A 22,955-nucleotide genomic window follows, 5' to 3' on the forward strand; every position below is an offset into this window, starting at 1 on the left:
AGAACCCGCTGCTCTGGCCTCGCCTCTGCCAGCTCCGACCCGCCTTCGCTTTTTTAACTTACCTTGATAGCTTTTTATTAGCCATCAGTGCAATGAAAGTATCCGAGCAGCTGAATTCAACACATCTTACAGAGCCTGGGGATATGCTTCCTTTATCAAGTACAAGTTGTGTTTCCATTTGGCTAATTCTAAACTATTTGATTACAAAAATAAGGTTTAAATGTTGTTAATGGTAGATCTAATGATAATATCTAATTACTTTTTCAACTTAAATGCACGCTTAAAAGTAGATTGTGCTGTTGATGTAATTGAGTTTTCTTGAGTGATTCATTGAGGCTTAATCACCACGGTGAAGAAGTGCACTATTAAAATTAGTCTTTTCAATTGCTGGGGCTAGTGATTTATAGGCCACTTGGAGGCCCGTAGTTTGAGGAAGCTTACAAATGCATTACCGATACTGCTGCCGGTGAGACGGCTCCACTTCTCAGAGCAGGATTTCTTACTAATTCTTGTCACAATTGGTTGCCTGAAGGATTTCTCCTTGGATGAGGTTGTCCTCACTCTGGATTCAAACAATGTTAGCTCGAGAAGTAAGCTGCTGAATGGATCTTGGCATAGTATAATAATAAAGCTCCTTCCTAGGTTTGAAATAATAACTATCTTTGGTGCTGGTTAATTTATTCAGGGAAGCTGTGCATTTAACTCTATTGAAAGCCTCAACACATAAATCTGCTGAACAGGTAGGCAATTAAATGCTGGGAGAAGTTGTTAGTCAGGTTAATACAGAGTATGAAATAATAAATTTTAGGTTAAGGTGAACATATAAACTGAATTGGTTTTGCACTGAAGTGTAGAGGTTATAATTTCTAGCAGGTGGCTGGGATAGAGAGCACATAGTAACAGTTTGAAGACAGAACTCCCTCCCGTGTTCCCCCCTCTCTCCCCTTTTAGAGATCTGCTTTCATTGCCTCTAACAAATCACAAGATTTAAATGACATACATAAAATAATTATACCTGTGACTTTTATTGCTTGGGAGGTTAAACATCATTGTTGCAGATGGTTTTGGTAGACTTCACAGACTTCTCATCTGAAGAACCTTAGATCTCATGATCTTGAAAACACAGAAAAATTACTCTGTAGACTTAAATCCTGTTGACACTTTTTTAATTGGGGACTTTCTGCCTGTGTTGTTTCTGCCAAGACAAACAATGTATACAGATAGCATGGATTACCTCAGTTTCACCTCACAAGGGCTCAGCACTGCCTTTGACACCCAGGACATCATGTAGTGTTATGGGGCACCTTTTAGTGAAACGGTAGAGAAATCTCATTCAAAAAAACCACTGCTTATGTCTTAAGTGTCACTATTCCCTGCATGCTATAGGCCGGTGAGCAAAACGATTCTCCTTAGTGACATGTGGAAGATTATCCTCACAAGTGGTGCCTTTGACACTGATTAAATTAGATTATATAGCTGTTTTTTTCTCCCTCTGATAATCAGTTATATATGGGATATTTCACAGCCTGCCTCTGAACGAATGCTAACATGTCAGAAACTGATAAAAATAAACTACAATTGATGACCCTGTTAAATGTTCTATTCAGTAGCATATAGACTAGTCTGCTTCTCATTGTATCTGAAATTCTTATTTTTGTAGGTAAACAAATGCACATTCACTGCTGACTGAATAGCCCCTTGAACTATGCTCTGAAGTTTGCATTTGGGTTAATCTTGTCGGTTTTAATATAGAGAGAAAAAAAGGAGAAAGCACCAGGGGTGGAATTGTTAGTGCTTTCACATCCACATTCCTCACATTTTGTCAGGATGATAAACTGTAGGTAATGGACAGCCGTTGTTTCGCAGGACAGGCGAGCCAGCCGGAGCACAAAGAGCTTGCTAAAACGATATCTCACAACATGTTTGGGAGCCTCTCAGCTAGGCAAGAATTTATTTGGGAGTCCTGTGTCATGGGACCGCACTTTCTAACCTCAGCAATTACAGCTTCAAGCTGAAGAAACAGGAGTGGAAGGTTAAAATGATTTAAACACATGCTCCTAAATTGTACCCAAAACATAGCTGTTGACACTTGGCATGCTAATACAAGGAGTGAGTGGTGGCTTCCAGTCCATTTGATATCTCCGGCACTCGTAGCCAGGTCTCCGAAGCACAAGTGAATTAGCAAAATGAATTCAGAACAAACTGAAGGCCGAATTCTTGAGCTGGTTATTTTCCCCAACCTTTTATACATGGAGTATAATTGCTATATTATTTATAGTAATTATCTTAAAGTATGTTATCTGTAAGCTGTGCTACGTTGTTTCACTCTGTTTAATGAAGTAATTGCTTTTAGAAAGGCAGTGACTAAAAGTCAAGCTAAAATCACTGAAGTTCTCCCTCTGCCCACACACAAGAATGCCTCCCTTTTTTTTTTTTTTTTTTTTACTTTTTTTCCCCTTCCCTGTTTTATTGTAAGGAGATCGCATTGCTTTAGGTGTGACACTCAGAATTGTCTTAAATTCTGGCCAAGGTTCCTGTAAGGGGAAGTCAGGGGAGGACCTGAGGTGACTGCTGTCACACGCTGGCAAGGACAGGCCTTTCAGCCCTGCGCAACAACCAGAGCCAGGGTTGCTTTAAGTTGGGTTTTTTTTTTTGTGGGTTGGTTTTTTTTTTTTTGAAGATCTGGTCTTCATGTGTCGTGCAACCTGCAGTACTTGAAATTGCTTGTTGCAAATGAGAAGAAAGTGTTCTTCTGAGAAAAAAATAGTGATTAAAATGTTATTCATGTGTGCCTAATGTCTGCCTGCCTTGGCTGCTGACATAAAGAAACCTGTTTTTCTGGTCATTTATCATACATCTACATGGATTTGCTTATGAGCTCATTCTTTCTGAGGCGTTGTGGAAACTTAAATAGGAATGTTAAACTGCTTGAAATATTTTGATTAAAATATGCAGGGCCACAGAATATAGACTTTTAACCAGAACACTGTTGTCTTGAGTGAGGGGAGTATTTTGGGGGTGGGGGGTGGGGGGTGGGGAGGGAGCGACAAGGAGGAAGAGTTTTGGGGGGGAGTTGCATGAAAAGCAGAGGAAGGGAGGATGGCAAATGGACAGTGTTAGAAGAGCTTGGAAAAACTCCTGTGGCTTCATTGTCTCTTTAAAGCCAGAGAACACAAAGACAAATGCAGTTCAGCCTTTCTCCCATGATGGAAAATGTAAACCGTTGACACAGCTCCCATGTTTAACTTGTTTAATTCTCATTTTAAATTCAGTACTATACCAGCCGTGTGAACTCTGAAGATTTCTTTAGTAATCCATTTTGTAGTTCCGAATCAAAAACAAAGTGAAAAGGTCTGACACAATTTGCTTTTATTTTTAGGCAAATCAACCCTGGTCATAGTTAATAAGGGGATTACAACCCAGACTAGGTCTTTACAGATGTAATGTAAATCAAGGGCAGAGTATAAAGAAACTGATCCCTTTTGATTGAAGTATGGTAAAAAGGCATAGAGAAACTAGCAGCAGTAATCTGATTGTATGGCAATAAAACCACCATTTTCTGTCTTTCAGATAAAAATAATGTGGTAAATCCATGCAGTTCATAAGATGTAAAGGCAGATAAAAGGTGATGCCATGGCAACATATAGATTAGCTTGATGTTAGAAATGACACGTCTCTGAAAGGGGTGTTAGAAACTAAGGGCCTTGCTCCGGGCTGTAAGGTATTATGTGAGAACCGCACAAAACTTGGGGGCCGGGATTAGAAAGTATGAAAGGCCTACTTGTGGCTTGGGATGGTTAAAGCAGTAAAGAAAAGCTGCTCAGTTCTTGCTCATTGGTGGTGTATAATATGGTAAAGATAGATTTCATTTACTGCTTTCTGCCGAGACGGGGACCGATTAAAACTTGAGATGGCTGCAATTGTTAGGTGTGGAAGATTTTCCTTTTTAACTCCTGCCCTAGCAGCAGCCTTTCTGAAGAATTAGCCGCACTTGGGATTTGTTGCCTTAATCTATTTGGGCTTCGGGCAGGAGCATGCTGGCAAGGAACAGAGAGCAGAGGGGATAGGTAGGACTAGGGTTATCTGGAAAGAAAACAGAGACCTTTTTATTTCAGCTGTGTTTCAGGCTGTGGTCTCCATCTCGCACTCCATGGGAGCAGCAAAGATAAACATGCTGCATTGTCTGTGCCTTGGCCAGGTGATACTTCAGCATCTCTTGTGTTTCCCATCCTGCAAAAATATAAAAGAAAAAAAACACGAACAAAACACCATCCATTCCTATTTACCAATAAAGCTGCAGATAACCAAATTGATCTGGCGTAGTCTCTAGGTGGTATTTATTTCCGAAAGGCGGGCTGGAATCTAGAAATGAACGAGATAAGCATCTGCCTACCTCCCCCCTCCTCCGCCCCAACTTAAAATCATTGGGATGAGTTTGCTGTTAGCTCCTCGAGTTCAGCCGGCAGACAATTTAGCCATTGTTTTGTCATTTATTTTAAGCGATCTGCAACTGTAAAGGTAGTACAATACCTCTCCGAATGCAGCTACTTGGATTTTTTTTCTTGCCTTTTCTCCTAAAGAGCCTTCTACATAGTTAAGAGTTCCTTTTCTACCCAGCTGACAACCGTAAACACCCACAACTTAAAGTCAGCATTACATTGCAAATCAGGGGTACGATTCAAACGAGAAATATTTACTTTATTGCCTGCTCATTTGCCTGTTAAGGGGGGAAAGAAAGCATTCTGCATTTGTTAGGCAGAGTCTAGACATAAGGGAAAAAAACACTGAAGCCTACAGTAACAGTTGTGTCTTTCTTTAGTGGGAATGAGCCTGGGATGAGCTCGGCAAAATGGAATTCATGCTGTTTGCTTGGCAGTGGCTCGGACACTTTTTAAGTTCTTTTTTCCATTTTCTGTTTTTTTTTTATAAAGATGTTAATTACATGCTTGAATTTATCATTCTTATCCTACCCCATAGTAGGCTGGAAAGCTTCACAATTCTGACTGAAAAGGGAACTCCAGAACCCAAACTGTCAAGCTGCTGATGCTGATGTGATTTAACAAATGAAAAATAAACAAGTGCACACAGGGAGCTGAACAGATTGGCAGAATATACGGGGCCTGAAGTGCTCAGATACGTTTCCTCTCTTGCAGCTTAACCTTCACAAATCTATATCAAAAGATCCGATTCATTTGCTGAAGTTCTCCAAAGCGCAGGGGCACCCTCATCTAATTTACAGGCCGGTCACATCCAAGCACCTTGCATTCTGCATTTGACAATGATTGCTAATGGGCCATTCAACTAAAGTATTTGCTTGTTAACAGGGAACAGAGCATGATAAATGTCCAGCAAGCTTGCGGCCTCCTTCAGCTTTTCAGATGCAGACTGGTGCATATTTATGGCAGGCAAATGACAAAGAGAGAAGCTGAATTACTCTGGCCTTATGCTTTCTGTTCGAACAAGGGTTAAAGTAATTAAAGAAATAATGCAAAAACCGATGTCCTTTGTTTGCCCACCATTATCCAACATTTAGCTTTCGAACCTGCCTGTCATGTCACATTTCAGAAATGTCCCCGGTGAGGCTGGGTAGGTTTGGCAGGGCACAGGAGGGAGCGGGCAGTTTCTTGGGGGGCGCATCCTGGGCAGCGCCGCCGGGTCTCCCCCCCCTTCCCATGCAGGGTCCTCTGCGGGCTCCCCGCGCCTCGCGTAGTCTCCACTGATAGAACATTACCTCGAAGACGTACTTAAAACACGGAGGTTCTGCAATTTGAGCTTAATTGGGATGAAACCACCCCCAAACACGAAACAGCGAAGAGGCTTTGAGAAAACCAGCACACTGCACTCAGTATGTTTCTGGAAGCCAAGTATGAAAACAAAATGGCAGAACAAAAAACAGTCTTGCCGTTGCTCCTCTGCCCTCAAGGACAGATAGATTTTCCAAACTGAAACTATAACGAATACACACGCAAGTTCCCTAAACTTGCAGTGTCTTCAGCGTCATTTTGAATGATGTGTTATTTTTTTGTGCTTGTAAATTCATGTTTAATCTTAGCCTGATTTTCAAAAGTCTTCGAGCAGTCTTAAATGCAGGATTACAATAGATAATTTTAAGTTCCATATTTGAAAATCTCCTTTAGTATTTTATATTTCCAGTTGCAAATAGATAAACATGTTTAAAGCGTCTGTCTACCTCCAGTGATTTCAGTGAGTATTACATTAGCCAGCAAGGGCTTCACGTTATAATTGTTTTTTCATTACAGGCAAAATTTTAATTTTCTTATAATAAGCAAAATCCATCATTTTACTCGAGGAAAGAGAACATCCAGATTATTTTTTTTTCCTGTTAACTGTGATGCAGAGAACTCTCCTTTGATGTGATTATATACATTGTCAAAGACAGCGAATAAAGGCAGGACCTCTATCTTTTTTGGCAATCCTGGCCAGCCAACACCCAGTGTTTATTGCGGTATCAGCATGGTAATTACAATGCAGCTGATTTAAACTTTGATGTAATAGTCTATGCTTTCTTCTTGTTTTAAATGTAGGTTCCAAGCCAAAAAAGATAAAGGCTGGTAGAGGATTATGTTGCTAGGTGAATCATTCCTGATATATGACATATACATAACTATGAGATAGGTTTTCTACCTGTAGTGTTCTTTTTAAATGTCTCATGGTTGATGGCTAAAATAGGATTTACAAAACTTTATTTAGTAGGATTCAGAGCTGTGCACGCTTTAAAGCATAATAAAGTTTTACATGTCAACAGAAAATGAGAAATTATATGCCTTGTCTTAAACAGGAGGGTAGGTTAGATGGTGGAATGATACATTAGGCTGAAAAATCTGTGATGCTGCAAATTACTTCTCACTGTTTTGTTAGCTTTTGTTTGAATAGTGCATTTACTTAGGTATCCAAACCAAAGAACAGCGGTGAGAAAGGTGAACAATGCACTGTAAAGGAAAGTGCATGTTAAAGTTAGTAAGAGGGATTTAAAATTATTTTTTTATTATTATTATTGTTGTTGTTGTTATTAGTTAAAGCCCAGTTGCAATTGAATGCTATTTTATTTTGGATTGGGCATTCTGCCAGACTCCAGCCTGTCAGAGCTAAGAAGACTCAAATCAAGTCCAGGCCTATTTCTGCAGCAAACGGGAGTCCTGGCTCCTTGCCTGTGGATTCATTCAGGAAGACCCATCTGGCTTTTGATGTGCTGCAAGTTTGAAGCAGTTTGTTTAAGGAACCTATGCAGTGAGCACTGGTGAAAGCACACATAACTGCGCTTCTGACTCTTCGAGTGGTGCATCGTTTCGCATTTTCATTTTTGCTGGTGCTTGCCATCTGCTTGCCTACTGCCTGAGCAGCAGTTGGTTTCTATACCTGACTGGATAAAAGTGTAAATGTGGAGTTGGGAACATCTTGACTCCTTCTGAGGATTTGCAATCCCGTATCATTCACTATCCACACTTGAGTTGCTTTCTTCACGTTTAATTAATTTCAGTTTAGTTCAGAAGCAGTCTAGTTTAATCACTGCACAACACTTGACCTTTAGGTTTTTTTGGGTTTTCTTTTTCCAAGGTATTTCCAAGCTATATAGATTAGCTGAACAGGGAAGGTCATGTTGGCAGGCAAGATTACTAGTCTGTGTGATGAATATTTTAAAAGAGACGATTTTTAGTGGTAATCGTTGTTCGTTCTATCAGACAGTTTTCAGGCACTTTTTGAAGAAAACAAAAGCTGAATCTTTATAGATTTATTGGTTATTATAGTCTTTTCCATTCTGTGGATCGGTCTGTGACAGCAAGGTAAGCAAGACGGCACTGTTCTTCTAGAGCCTGACTCAGGAAACTGACCTTATTCAGAAAAGCTCATGTTAAGCATGTGCTGAATGTTGAATATTTTTGCTGAAGCGGGACGAATTTAAGCATGAGCTGTCTTGAACCAAGGCCAGAGTGAAAAAGTTTTTTGGGATTGGACAAATACAGATACCTCTGAAGCTTCATTACATTAATTTTTTTTTCGTATCAGAAAATGATGTCAGAAGGTAATTTGGAAAGAGTCCAAATTTGCATTGCCAGTAGTCAGCATAGCCATACCAGTGGTGATCCCTTGTACTGGATAGGACAGCTCGAGCAAGTCCATCACCTTTGCTCCTGGAGGTCTGGCTGCATTGGTAGCTCTGCTGGAACCGAGTTTTCTGTGCTTTTGCTTGCAGTTCGGTGGAATGCTGGTAGCACATTTCCTTCACTGACGACTGATCACAAAGAGCGACCTGGCTGTTCCCAAGAGCCCAGCTTAGTTCCTGGAGAGATAACCCAGTTTCCAATGGATGCACAGGCTGAGCCTCCCTGTGGTAGAGGGTGAACAAAATGCCAGTGTCTCACAGGCACAGGGCAGAGGGTTAAAATTGGGTGTCTGGAGCTCCTCCCCGCCGTCCCCAGCCATCTGCTGAACCCCTCTGATAGACTCTTCCACCCCAGGCAGGAATGTCCGATCTAGTGTTGAATGCACTTCTGGACCTTTACAGCAGTTTTTAAACTACTCTAGTGTCAGTTTAGCTTAATTTGAGAGGCTCAGACCTGCAGCGGGCCAAAAGCTGGTTCTTGGTAGGTCAGATACTACTACTGCCTTGGAGGTGGCAGTGGCCACCCAGTTTAATTCTACTTTCGCAAGTGAGTCAAACTTTGGAAAAGTTGGTATTTAATGTAAGAACGCAGGATGTACACACTTGCGAGTGGCTGAATCTTGGGTTTAATGTGGGATGCAAGTGCAGACTGACTGTAGATCTCCCACTTGGATTTTTGCTCAAGGTCATTTTCTCTCACCTGAAAACTGCCTTTTAAATAAAAAGAGAAAAAGGATGTGGTATAGGAGTGATAGAGTTATAATTGGATTCCGAAAATCTGTGTAACAATAATTGGCCAAAATAGGTTTGGTTTGTCAAATGATGCTACTAGTGATTTGGCATAACTTTTCCTGAAAGTTGTGAGTTAACAACTTGTTCTACTTCCAGTGTTTACTTATGCAGGCAAATGGTATGCGATAATATATTTTCTAACAACTGCAAAGCAGCTGAATTTTTTTCTTTGAATTTGAGATATGATCACCGATTATTAATGTCTCATCAAGTAACAAGACAGTCCCCTCCTTCTTTTATAGACTTTGCTTGGAGCATGTCTTGGAACAAGACTGTACAGGTGTGAACAAATTGTAGTTAAGAGAAGGAAGACTGCAAACTTTGGTTGGTATCCTTGTATTGTGGCTGACATAGTACATTTGTTTTTGTAATAGGAATGGCGGAGAAGAGCACAGAATAGCACAGCAATAGAACAATCTGGTTTTATTGTTTCTTGTGATTTACAGTGCCCTTTTTGAAAAGTAGTTCTTTGGCAAATGCCAGCTGCTCTCTGTTAGCTTTCTAAAAGCAAAGACTTTAGTGACTTGTGTAAGAAGCACACATGGTTTGGTTTGACTTTCCATTCCATGCTAACTACTGCTGTGCATCTTTTCAATAAAACGCCATCTTTCTTGGGTTTGGCACACTCTGTCTCTGTGAGCACAAGTCGAGCAGTGGTTTTGCGTTACACTGAACTCATGGCACAGACTTTTTTTATTTTTCTTTTTTTTTCAAAAATCCAAACCATATAAATACCTGATTATCTTTGCCGCAAGAGCAAAGAACTACTTTAATATTCCCAGTAGCATATTTTGAACAATTCTTTAATTAAAACAACATTGGTCTCTTCCTGTATTTCATGGCTAGCAAATGAGAGAAAACACCAGTGTTAATATCAAAGGGAGTCAGTTTTCATTACAGTAATGGTTCAATTGTGCAATGCTGTAGGCAGTGAAATTTAATATTATTGTGACTTGTATTGTAATTGTAGGATGACAGAGGAAAATGGATTAAGTTTAAATATAAGTGTATACAGCAGCACATGGACTTTGTCAAATGGAAGCTGAGGGTTGGGGCAGGATGGTTCCCCCTCTGGCTCTGTCATAATGAATTAGTATTTTGTAAATAACTGGCCACTAGACTATAGATTTATTACATTTTGTAGATATATGTGGACACACAGAGACATACATGGATTCTGTACTGACTGTAATTGCAGTGCGGACTTGCAGAACGGGTTTATGCCTGTAGGCTTGCAGGGTATTTGAATGTCTAGGCTTCTTGTCTTCACCTTTCATGAAAATACTCTTGCCTGCCAGTTTGTGAAGTTTTCTTCTGAAGGATACACCCATCCTTTCAGTTAAGGGATTGCTAACACATGAATGGCCTCAGACTGGAAAGCCCTTTGTCATTCTTTTCTTCCTGATGAGTAAAACCAAATTCGAGTTGCAGATGATCTTTGCTTTAGGAAATTGTGCTAGAGAGACAACTAGTGTTAATGAGCAATATCCCCTTCTCTCCCAGTTGCCCATATACATGCAGTTTAAAATGGAAGATGGTAGTTTAAACCAGCCATTACTGATCTCTTCCATGGAAGATTAGGGGCAATGACAGCTAGATGTTTCATTTGTTTACAGTGTAGGCAGGTGGAAGATGTCCCCAAAGCCGCTCTTGATAGTCTACTAGTGTGTAAACATGATGCCCTGGCATTTTACCCCACATCTCCACAGTATTTCTCAGACCTGTGTTCATGTTGAAACCTGTTCTAATGTTAAAGTGCAAAAGGGGGCAGTAAAGTGCTATCCAAAAAATGTTTATTTTTAAGGGTATTTTTTGTGACAAAAGTTGTATTTCTCAATAGGCTTATAATTTGTGTTTAAAATAATGATCACATCAATATCTTCTGTTTGAAAGGCTTACGGATGTTGCCACAGTGTTAAGCATTGTGAGAACACTGTTTGCTGTGTGTATTTCCATGTTCTGTCCTTTAACCCAGTCCTGAAACATGCAATATATTTGGAAGGAATCAAAGGTGGGAATCTTTCCTCAGATGTATTTAGGACATAGCTATACGAAGCACTTTTGAAAGAATTCCAACTTTCTTAATCATGTCTGGTTCTCACGTTGTGCATTACCAGCACTGCATTTCTGGAAAAACAAAATGAAAAGAATGCTGAGGCTAGGGGTTTCTGCTTGAAGTACTGAAGTGTGTAGTGGTGGCATGGGTCAAGAGTTGGGCTCTCATCCAGACCCGCATGCATCATTTGTCAAGAGGTAACTAGAAAGAGCAACTAATTACAATGCACCTACTGAGTGTTCTCTCTTTCAGAAATTCTTCAGAATAAGCCATTTATACAGATTGGCTGCTGCTCTCCACTGCAGCCACTTGCAGTTTTTAAACTCTGTGTAGAAAGCATGTTTCTGTTGAAATGCAGTAAAAAGGAGAATGTGCCTGTGTGTGTTTCCATGCTTGTGCATGAGAGAGAGTGAGCAATGATGTGAGGAGTGATTCTCTGTTTGCTGAAGCGGAGTGAGTCCAGCACTGTTGTGAGGGTTCATATTTCTGTAAATGCTGGTGAATGTTAATATAATACACTTTAAAATAGAACATTGGTCATACCCATCCTTTTGGGTTTTTTCCCCTTAGTTAGAAGACTGTACTGAAGCACATTAGCAGTCCTTTTGTGGTAACCGGAATTGATTTATTAAATGGATCAGAATTCTCTAGTGCTTTAAGTACTTTTAGCAGAGCAGTAATTGCTTTCTGCACAATAATACAAAAAGTTAATTGCTATTAATAGTGCTTTATGTGGAGGTCATGTGTGAAAACTGAATATAAAATCTATTTAAAAAAAAATTCCTTTGTCAACTTCAGTAAAAAATTAAATGGTACATCTTTTCAGCATTTCGAGCCTTACCCGTGTGTTAAACGTTCTAAGCCAGGCTGCATGTTCTTGTGCAAAAAGCCCAGATCTTATTTCCCATTGTAGAGGAAAAAAAAAGATAGGTGTTTGCTCTCAGAGGGGTTTTTTAAGGCGGAGGAAAACACGCTTCCCTTTTACGCTTTCATTTTCGCACCCTGGATTTACTTTGGGGATGGTGGGGTAAAGCACAAGTTGGTCTGAAGGTTTTAGTTATGTTAAGTGGGTTTTTTGCTTTGTTCTGCAAGTCAGAGCCAAGCAGCGAGGGAAACGGCAGCTTTCCAGCAAAACTAAACCATCTCTTGCAGGCGGAGATGGCGTCCAGTTGAAACAGATAACGCTGTCTTACAGCTAAACCCTTCTAGCAGCTGCGTGCCGGGGGGCTGAAGGCAGGGTGCTGCCTCTGCTCAGCGGGGTGGACTGGGAAGAGGGGGCTTCTAGCACCCCCGAGTCCGTGGTCACCCCGAGATGCCGTGATCCCCTGGACAGAGGGGAGTCAGCTACCTCTGCCAGAGCCCAGGATTAGGGTAGCCCCAAAGGAGAGTCTGCAGCACCTCCTTTGGCTTATTTTCTTTTTCCATGGAACGAGATCACATCTTTAACCTCGTACATGGCAGCTTTTAAGGAACCAGATTTTCTCTTGGAGTGTCTCCGATAAGATGCGTTTGGTGCCGGGTTGCAGGTGACCTTCCATATACGTGCAGGGTGAAGGGTACAGTTCTTGCCAAATATCATGTCTTAGCTGCAGGTTTTGTGCTCTCTCAAGTGCAAGGCACCTTTAGGCTTGTGACTGTCCTAAGCTGAATGGAACGAAGAAGTACTGCCTCAACAGCAATAGTCACACGAGTTATTTGGTGAAGGAAATACATGACACATCTTTCTAGGAGACTGGTCAGGGCATTTGATGAAGTGTTTGAAGAGGGATGGTGTCTGTGGGTGTCTTTCTATACAGTGGAAGCTCTGTGCCTTTAGGACTGTGATGTGATGTGATGGTACAATTTGACTGTCAAATCCTGCGGGTCCATGCAAAAAAAACGTTTTCTTTGGGGAGAAGTCTGTGCACTCTCAGCCCATCCTTATTTTATGCCTATTAGAAATCCTTTGTTGTATTTTAAATGCTTTCCCCTAGTATTTTGCAAAAGGTAGCGCAATGAATTGATAAATGAAACTGCTAAAATTTCATACATGCTCCTTGTTCGCTGTCCACTCAAAGTTTTGAGAAAAAATAATAATGCTGCAGAATCATTCTTGTGTAGGTTATTAAGATTTCAGTCATAAACATATTACATTGTCTTTCCCTACTGAAGTCAATGAAAGTTTTGCAACCAATTTCAATAACAATAGGTCCAGGAAAAGGCACCAAGAACAGTGTCCATTTGCATGGCTGCTTGAGACACAAAATGGTCGCACCACTACCATTTTGTGTCCAGGGTGGTGATTAAAACAAAATAAACCCTTGACCATTCCCTTTTTCAGTGCACTGCAAGCACTTCCCCCAGGTAGTCCAAAAGAAATGGGCTCCTTTGGAGGTGAGGAAGGGACACAACAAGGAGGTACCACAAACCTGGGATAGAGATTAGCTACAGTTTCAGGTGACTGTTTCAAAGCATTTATGGGCTTACAGCAGGTTTTATTGCAGGAGAGCCCAAGCCTTGAAAAGAGGCTCTTCCAGTGGAAGTGAGAAGAAATACAAGAGCTGCAGCTTTAGAAACTTGTGTTATGGTATTTTATAATCTGGCTTTGTTTAATGTGGTAGTTGCCATTAAAGATCATAAGGGATGAGCATGAATATATTTGTTTATTTGTTTGAATTCCATTTAGTTTCTAGCCTGCAAGTCCTATTAATGCAAGTAACCATTGCTTACATGAATAGTTTCATTAACTGCATGAAAAAATGTTACATATAAATAAAGATCAGCAGATTAAACTTCTTAAATTTTACTGAAATTCAAAACCACCCCTATTTAACATGTTCTGTAAAAGTTTGTTATAGTATTAAAATTATTTAATAATACAGCACTGACAAAGAAAAGTAGCTTCCACACTCACTTAAAATAATTTTATTAATATGAAATGCTGTACTTTTGTTTTCAAAGTTTCATTTGCTACTCTGTGTATAGAGTCAGTCTGTCATCTTGCTGTCACCCTATAGTAATTTTGCTTGCAGAGACTTCCCGTTACAGTAGTGCTTTTCTTTTTGACCAACTCTTGTACCCATTTTGAGACAGAGGCTCCACATTAATCTTTTTTGATGAAGCTTGTTTTTCTGTCTGTTCCACAGCAGTTACTGATCCTCTTCTCATTGAATTCACATTCACTTAATCCATTTAAACTGGAGTGAGATCAGTCCTATAAAATCACTGCTTCTGCAAAAAAGCGTTGAAGGTTTACAGCTGGGTGTATACCTTATATCCATGTGGCATATCTTTGTATATGATGTTGAATATGACAGGAACTAATCTGAAAGCTCTGTGTGGAGCATAGGACTCTGTACAGAGAGCTCTGGTCTATGTTTTTGGATTTTATTCAGTTCAGAGTCTTTGAGAATCATTGGACTGGTTTTCATCTCATTCAGCAGGCTGTGATTAGCCCACTGCTACTTCACTGAAATCACTAGGGCCTTTTCCTGGAACTTTTATTTTCTTTATATTCTAAGAATATTTATATTCTTAAATATTTCTCTTGGGGACAAAATGGTATTCAAAATACAAATGTTGTTATTTTGTCAAAGACCAGATGATGAGTACATATACTATTTAATAACCATTCTTTTTAGACGGTAAAGGCTTGTACGTGGAATGCTATTCTGTATTCTGTTTCAGTTTGCACTTCTACAAGTAACGGACTAACATACTGTGTTATTAGTATTCATGACATTTCCTTAATAAAACTTTTCAATGAATAACTTTATAGTCAGGCTGGTAGTTAAACTTCATAAAGTTAAGTGGATAGGATTCCCCAAAAGAAGGTTTCAGGCTGCATTTTAAGAAGCGTCTTGATTGTTCACATTTTTAGGGTTATTTTTGTTACATTAATTTAAAGCTAACTGCCTACACCAATTAGTTCAGGTAAGGTATTAAAGCACAGAAATTTGGCATTGTTTCCCCAGTTAAATATACAAAACTCACAACAAGTACTAACATGCTTTCTAAAATTGCATGTATTTTGTAATTACTAGGATATAGTTAAAGCTAAGTGTGCATATATGTATTTACAGTATGTGGGTATATATATATAGTTTTGCAATCTGGGAAAAGCATGACAACACATTTGTCACATCAGTTGGTATTGATTAACAAAATGTCTTTAAGAATTTATTTCTCTTAAGGATTTTATCTGTTGATATTTTTACAGTTTCAGAAATGTCTGTGTAATAAGGAATAGCAGAATATTGTCAGTGAAAAAGTGCTGACAGGCACAGTTCTAACTTTTTGAGAATTTACTATTATGAAATTAGGCAGGTTTGAGTGGTTATCATTAAGGAAAACTCCTTTATAATTTAATATGGTTGAATATGCTAAGTTTCTCTAAACAAGAAGTAGATTCTTAAGAAGTCAGTTAGAAACTGTGCATAATATACATTTTATTTTTTGTAAAATTTCAAAATAAAATTTAACTTCTCTAGGACTTTGACCAGTAAGGGTACATTAGTGCCAGGAACTGCTCAGCCTTAAAATAAGCGTGGTTCAGAAAATTATTGTAACATTGGTGGGAGTGGGGAACGGACTACTCTGTTCCTATTTTGTGTTATGTGACTTTTTGGTCTAATACAATCCTTATTTTTAAAAAGGTTTGGGAACTCTGTATGTTGCTGTTATTTCATAAGCTGCATGACTAGTTGGACGCATGGGAGGGATTCACATTCGTGGGCTTTGCACAGGTGTCAAATGTCGCCCACAAGACACTGATTTTGGGCTGACAGTAAAAATGCCCTCTGTATCCAAAAGTGCCAGACAGAAAGCGCATGAATTACATCATACAGCTTTTACTGTACTTACTATACTTCTCTGTGCTTTCTCACAGTAAGCACGAGGATTATTAATTGTGAGCAAGATTCTTCAAATGCTCTAGTCTCACTGTATCTGACTGCTGACAGAAATGAGTTTCTGTTGAGGTACAGGGGCCTATATTGGTATATAGGTTTCCCAGTAAAGAACATCTAGAGCTGAAAAGCAGAAAGTTAGAAAGTTAGCTTTTTATAGAAAGCAATGGTTCCAGTGCTGTCACTATCCCAGCTGCTCAAAGAGCACGTCACTGTCCCAAGCAACGATTGGAGCAATGCAGCCTCCTTAGGATCAGTTACAGGATTCTGAAAACCTCTTCCTCAGTCTTCATTATTATTTCTGTTTGGGGGGAAAAAGAAGTTTTTTAATTAGTTGAAGGTAGATTCTGATCAGACTTTTAAAGCCAGTTCATTAACTTCATTTTTACAGATGCCATCCTGCAAATATTTTAAGTGTTGATGCTGCCCCAGAATGCTGAAGTCTACATCAGCACTTACAGAAATAAAGATTCAGGATTAATCCTCAGGTTTTTGTTAACCTCTACCAAGGCTAAATGTACATTCTCCTTTTTTTTTTCCCACATACAAGGTTTTCAAAAATAGGATCGTAAAAGAGTAGTATTAATCCTCCTGACATTTAATAAAATAACTTCAGAAGATGCTTGGTATCCAGCAAATGATTTATTTAAAGTCTTTATAAAAATACAGTACCAAAAGTACTACACAAATGCAGAGATAATAATCATGCCCACTACTAATCGGCTACCGTAACTTTTGTGGTCAAGCTGAAATGCATGAGGTGAAACTTTTTTATTCTTTCCATCTATATATGTGCTTTATTGTTGCAAGAAAATAAAGTAAATTGGAAAAATATCTTTCTCGCAAAGGTCACGATCAAAACTGCAAACTGTGGAAAAAATTTCAATACAATCACGTTCTCAGATTAATCCTTTCATTTTCAGCCTTTTTTTTTTTTCTCCTAATCCCATCAACATTAGCTCCTACAAGTTCAGAAACTCAAGTGGAAGGACATTTACCGAGTTTAGTTCTCGAACTGTACAGACTTCGGAGCCATAGCAAGAATATTCCCCTTCTATAAAATCTAACAAGTGCATTGGTTTAAAGCTCTTGTAAAATGTGTTTTAGCTGTCTGTTGGGGGTGGTTCTGTCCTCTGCCTTTTTATGGGGCAATTCCTGGCTACTTAACCAAGGCACACAAGTGTGCTTTCTCTCCGGTATCTGTTTCTGAGGATTGCCTGGGACATCGTCTCTGAACCCGTGCTGTTTATGCTCAGAGTTTTCATGGAGAATGTATACTGCTGATGATTCTTTACATGCATAATATACACAAAATCTGAAATTAAAATTACTGGGTTTTGTTTCTCAGGGCAGCTTTTAGATCATATTATTGACAAGGACAGACAGGTGTGTTTTTCTAACCTAACATTTCATATTTATTATGCATGAAAATCTCAATTGATTAATTTAAAAACAAAGATCTGGTCCTCTGAAATCTCATGTGTTTCGTATTACACATTCCTGTTACATGAAGAAGAATTACTGACAAGAAGAAATATTTGCAGTGGTGGGAACATACAGTGACCAGCCTTTGTCCTGGCATGCAGATGGAGAAGTATAATTTTCATCTTTCTGGTACAATACTGCTGCACAGGAGCAAAGTAAAATGGGGGTGGGGTCAGACAGGGTAGTAAAGTCAGTCACAGGTGACGGAGGTTAGCTCAGAAAGTCTGTCCCCTTTGCCTTTGCCTGGCTGCAGTCAATCCCTGAGGAGAGCCTGATCAGGATCTGTGCTACTCCCTTGGGAACTTTTGCTGGCTCAGGTCTTCCTCTCCCCTATTTCCTCAGTGCCCTTGCAGACCTGGCCTCTCCCTCAAGTAGGATGCATTTCTAAGTTTCTGTTTCTTTCACTGTTTCGGCTTTGGGGAAGTGGTAGTTACTGCATTCCTTTGGCGTGTCCGAAAACTGGAGGAGGAGGCACAGCTTTGCCCCATCTCCAGTCCATCTCAGTCTGAACAGCCATGGCCAAGCCTAGTTTCTGTAGTCTGGAAATTACACTGCACAACACAAAAGAGCGCAGTGATTTATACATCAACAGTCGCTTTCTTGCCATAACATTTCATTGTTCTTTTTCCCTAAATCTGTAATTACATGTCTTTGTCCTGCTACGTGCTGCTTCACGACAAATATAATTCTTACACAGGCTTTGTGAGTGAAAATAATCCTGCTCAATTAGCACAGATCATAAACTTGCATTGTGTGGGAGCAAGCGGTTGTAAACAATTAATTTGAAATTTGGGGCATCGCATCATCCTTTTCTCTAATTTAGTAAGTTCACTGCTATGTGCTGGTGGGCTCCCTTAGCCAAGCCAGAGCCTGGAAGTCATTGACGCCTACAGCTTTGTTCTGCTTGGGCCTTAGTACTCTAATTTAAAGTTTCCAGGAAAGCTGCCTGTGAATAAGCTAGATTTACTAAGTGTGCCGTTTAAATGCTAGCACTTGGAGAAGGGTGTTCATTAGGCGACAGTTGTTTCAGTCAGTTTTTCAGGCCCATTCTCCATTAAGGAAGATCTTTGGAAAAGGCTTGGCAGGCAGGAGAAAAAGGAAAGAAAGTCAGTCTTTTAGGTCTGTGCATTCGAGGAGGTGGTGTCGTTGGCTGTAGTTCTAAAACACGCACTTCTTGGCCTTAATTGGAACAAATATATCTTATCGAGAGAAAAACCAAACAAACGTGCTGTGGCTTTTGTCCTTGTGAGAACAAGGCTTCTCATTTTGTGGATGAATCAGTACTATAAATAATTATTTATATTTTTCTTTCGTGAAGAAGTGATGAAGTTTGCCTATTAATTAGTATGAGTAGGAAAGTTACAATATTGAGTCTAACCCCAAACATTAAAGCTCACTGCCAGTTTGTGGAAGAAGTCTTCATCTTTACTAAGGCAAAAGCATACCCATGTTTCACTTGTAGCACAAGAAATAAAAAAAGAGCTACACCAATGACAGTAATGGTGGAGTTTGTGAAGAGAAGAAATCATTGTAGTGCCCCACTGTCTTGGAAAAGTGTTTTATCAGAAGGCTGCGTGGTCCTTGGATCAGGTAGATCTCAGTCCACCCCAGGTCTGTAAGCATGATCCTGATGAGTGACTGATGTTCCTTTGTCTTATACTACTAATATCAATCAGAATCTTCATATGTTGTTAAGTGTTAAAGTCTAAGTTGTTTCCTTTCCCACATGGCTGCTCAGGGGGTTTGAAAGATTATTCTTGTCATTCTCCCATGTCTGAAATTAGCAAAATATGTGCAAGAATAGTAAAAATGTTACCAAAGCAGAAAAACAGGATTGTAGCCCACCAGACATTGTACTAGCTGCTGTAAGTGGCCAAATGTGGAAGAAACAGCAGCGCCTGCCAGAGACGTAAAACCTACTACAGTTCCCAAGATAAGAACTGTAAGACCAATCCATTTGTAATTTCCAAGATCTAAGTAAACATGTTGTTGATATTAAATTGAGTCAGGCCCAGACTATTAAGATCAGGTTTGCTCAGTCTGTCATTTTGGTTTTGGAAACAGTGTGCTTGTTCCTTTCCGTCCACTGCAATTGCTACTTTTCTGGATGAGATTTTATCAAGTGTCTCACATGTTCCCTTACTCTCTCTCTCTCTTCTCCCTTCTTTTTTTCTGTTTTAGATTCCTTCCTGGACAAGGATTGGTACTATATCCACAGATAGGAGACAAACTGGATATTATATGCCCAAAGGTGGACTCTAAAACTGTTGGCCAGTATGAATATTATAAGGTCTACATGGTTGATAAAGACCAAGCAGATAGCTGTGCTATTAAAAAGGACAATACACCTCTACTCAACTGCGCCAAGCCAGATCAAGATGTTAAGTTTACCATCAAGTTTCAAGAGTTCAGTCCTAATCTCTGGGGCCTGGAATTTCAGAAGAACAAAGATTATTACGTCATATGTAAGTTAAATATTTCAGTTGCTCATTCTTTTAAATATAGTTGTTCTTTTGTATGTTGTCTTGTACATTATAAGCAAGCTAAGAAGAATGTGAACAGGTTTGTATTTTTTCCTCTGAAAATATTTTCTTGCCAGCATATTTTTGACATTATTCCTGACTTCCATGGGGTCTCTGTCTCTTTTTTCTTTGGTTTGTGTAAACCAAATTAGATTGTACTTCTGTGCCAGTAAATGGCTTCTCCTTTTGTGTCCTGTATTCGCATTGAAGGCTGTGTGCAGTTAAACCTTGATGTGTTTCTTGCTCACAGTTCTGGTGATATGCTGTGCTACTGGCCTTGTCCTCGGGTGCTCTTATGCCAGGAGTAGAAGTAGGGTGGCCCGGCCATTCTGAGCTGAGGCATCCTACATAAGATGACTGACCATTGCCTCATGTGACCCAGGGATTCTTGCAGGAAACACCTTTTGGCCACTTCGGTGCCAACTTTGACAGTGTAATTTCACCACAAGGTTTACTGGTGGGTTCTAGTTGAGCATGCTTAACTGCAATAAATACCTACTGTGTCCATACGGTATCTAGGAAGGTTCTTGGGCAAAAGAGAGACTAGCATGATCTTGAATTTCCTCCTTCGTCATGATCCTGGACTTGTAAAAAGAATGTGCGTGATACAGGCCTGTGTCCAACCATATAAATTTTGTGTGAGTTTTAGTCTGATCAGGTATTTATGTCTGAAAGCAAGTCTGGAGGTAACCGCTGTGTTCAGTGATTCAAATTACTTATGATGTGTAAAGTTAATGATGTGAATCGGGAGTTAGCGTAAGCTGAGACCTCAGCAGTACAACAACAATTTACATTAGGTTTTGTCATTGTACTACTGTGACCTGCGGATCTCATTTAGCCTCGTGGGGACTTTTGATGTCTTGAGCAAGGATCACCAGTTAGTAGGAGATGGACAAATTCTGCGCATTGGCTTTTCTGCAGTTACAGGGAAGTTAGATACTGCTGTGTTTTATTTCGTAGAGTCATAGAAAGGTTTGGGTTGGAAGGGACGTTGAAAGGTCATCTAGTCTAACCCCCTGCAGTGAGTAGGGACATCTTCAACTAATTAGGTTGCTCAGAGCCCCGTCCAGCCTTGACCGTGAATGTTTCCAGGGATGGATCATCTACCACCTCTCTGGGCAACTTGTTCCAGTGTTTCACCACCCTCATTGTAAAAAATTTCTTCCTTATAACCAGTCTAAGTCTACCCTCTTTTAATTTAAAACCATTACCCCTTACCCTCTTGCAACAGGCCCTGCTAAAAAGTTTGTCCCCAAACATATATCTGCCACCTCTTTGAAAATTGGAGGGCTGATAACTAGATCATGTAATATCTGGCACTCTAAATATTTCTTAATTTCTTAGTTAAAAATATTGGTAGTTTTACAAGTGCTCTGAGCAAATACCTTTAAAATGGAAATGTAAATGCATTTAATATAAATTAATGCTCACTTCACAGTTATTTCCACAATGGTACACACTGTGTATAAAACAGATCGTATATCACAGAAACTAAGAATTAACTCTATTAAACATTAAATGTAGAAATTACTAAATAACAGTTGTGGGAGATACAAAACACCATTTTTTTGTTTTTAAGGTTTGACAGAAAGATCACTTAATATAGGCACTTGCTCTGTTAGTCAGAGGGTGTATAAAAACCTGATCCCACTTACACAGCGTTTAACTTTGACAAACTTCCCACTGAAATCCAGGGAGATTTACCAGGGTAAAAGCTGCAAGATTAGATGTTGAGAGATAGTTGTCTGTAACTCCAGTGAAAATGTGTAGTATAAAAATGACCATGCTCAAATAGTTGGCTTTAATGATGAAATATGTTCAGTATTTAGTGCTGCTTTTAAAAACATCCACAGCAGACCAGCTCTAGTGGAACAAATAGCACTGTTAAAATTACTACCTGAAAATTACGGGCACAAATGGAGCCTTCTGATGCCCTGTCAGTTTTGTCATATCTATGTCATGGATTTACCCAGAGAATTATTAAATATGTTTCATTTTAATTAGTTTTGTATAATTATTTCATTATAGCAATAAGACAGTAGAGTTTGGTTGAAAGATCTTGCTCAGCCTTCAGCCTGATGCTTCAAAAATCACACTGGCCTTGCAGTAATACTGGAGTGCCTTAGGGTATTACTTTCCCTGCTCATTCTGGCATAAACAAATGGCTGGTTTATCACTATATTGCTAGCATACTAACCGAGCTGAAGCAGTATTACCCGTACATTTTAATAGATTGGACAAAAAAAAAACCCAACCCCAAAAACCCAGCCATCCTGAAGCTAAAACTCTTGCTTTTCTATCATTCAGGGAGAGAACAATGAACTCAGTGATGTCGGTCTCAGAAACACGAAGAGGAGTGGAAAACTAGGCCAGGGCTCAGCTAGGACACCATTTTACAGATATATTGGAGCTAGATAGGATTTTAACAGTTTGTCTTAAAAAGCTCGTGACTTGACACAGCCTTGTCAGATACAGGTTCTGGTAGTAAGGGCATTTATTGTCATTTTTATAAGTATACTTATAAAATGTAAAGTATATAAAATACATCTTAACCATGTATGCAAATCAGGCCATAAATCATTTGCATGCATCCCTATTCCTAGACCTGTAATTTCCCTTCCTCCCTTCCTTTCTCTTACCTATTTGTTTGGGAATTTTGAGTTTTGTCTTGATTTGTTGGAGTTTTTTGAGGGGTTGGGAGTGCTATGAAGCGAAGGCAACAATGCATTTTATGTGCCAGCTTTTGACTTTGAAGTACTTTAGGATCTTGTATTCCCTTGACTAAGTGGCATCAAAGAAACGTGACACAAGAGTTTACTGAGCCCAGCATCTTTGCAGTGCTTGCTATGGCTGCGTCTACAGCCTAATCTCACGCTGTTTATGCTGGCAGGCTGTTGTCAGCCCTTTAAATGTTTTGTGCATCATCACGTACGTTTATCATCTTGCCATTATTTGAAAACATGGTTTGTTTTTCTAAGATAATAGCATGTGGTTTGTGGAGCTGTATTAAACAGTAAAATCTCTATTCAGATTAGGGGGCTAGTCATTTTGGGATGAGGAGTTACAACACAGGATGAAGGAGCTTCCTGAAC

General features: G+C 39.5%; 1 protein-coding gene across 1 annotated transcript in view; it reads left to right on the top strand.

Annotated features, from left to right (window-relative positions):
* EFNB2 (ephrin B2) overlaps positions 1-22,955 on the top strand; it is a 45,878-nt gene that overhangs the window by 3,027 nt on the left and 19,896 nt on the right. Inside the window, exon 2 of the mRNA XM_074815335.1 lies at positions 19,523-19,806. Coding sequence (XP_074671436.1) covers positions 19,523-19,806 — 284 coding nt within the window. The remainder of the gene's footprint in view (positions 1-19,522; positions 19,807-22,955) is intronic.

Source organism: Strix aluco, chromosome 2 (genome assembly GCF_031877795.1).
Source record: "Strix aluco isolate bStrAlu1 chromosome 2, bStrAlu1.hap1, whole genome shotgun sequence".
NCBI lineage: Eukaryota > Metazoa > Chordata > Aves > Strigiformes > Strigidae > Strix > Strix aluco.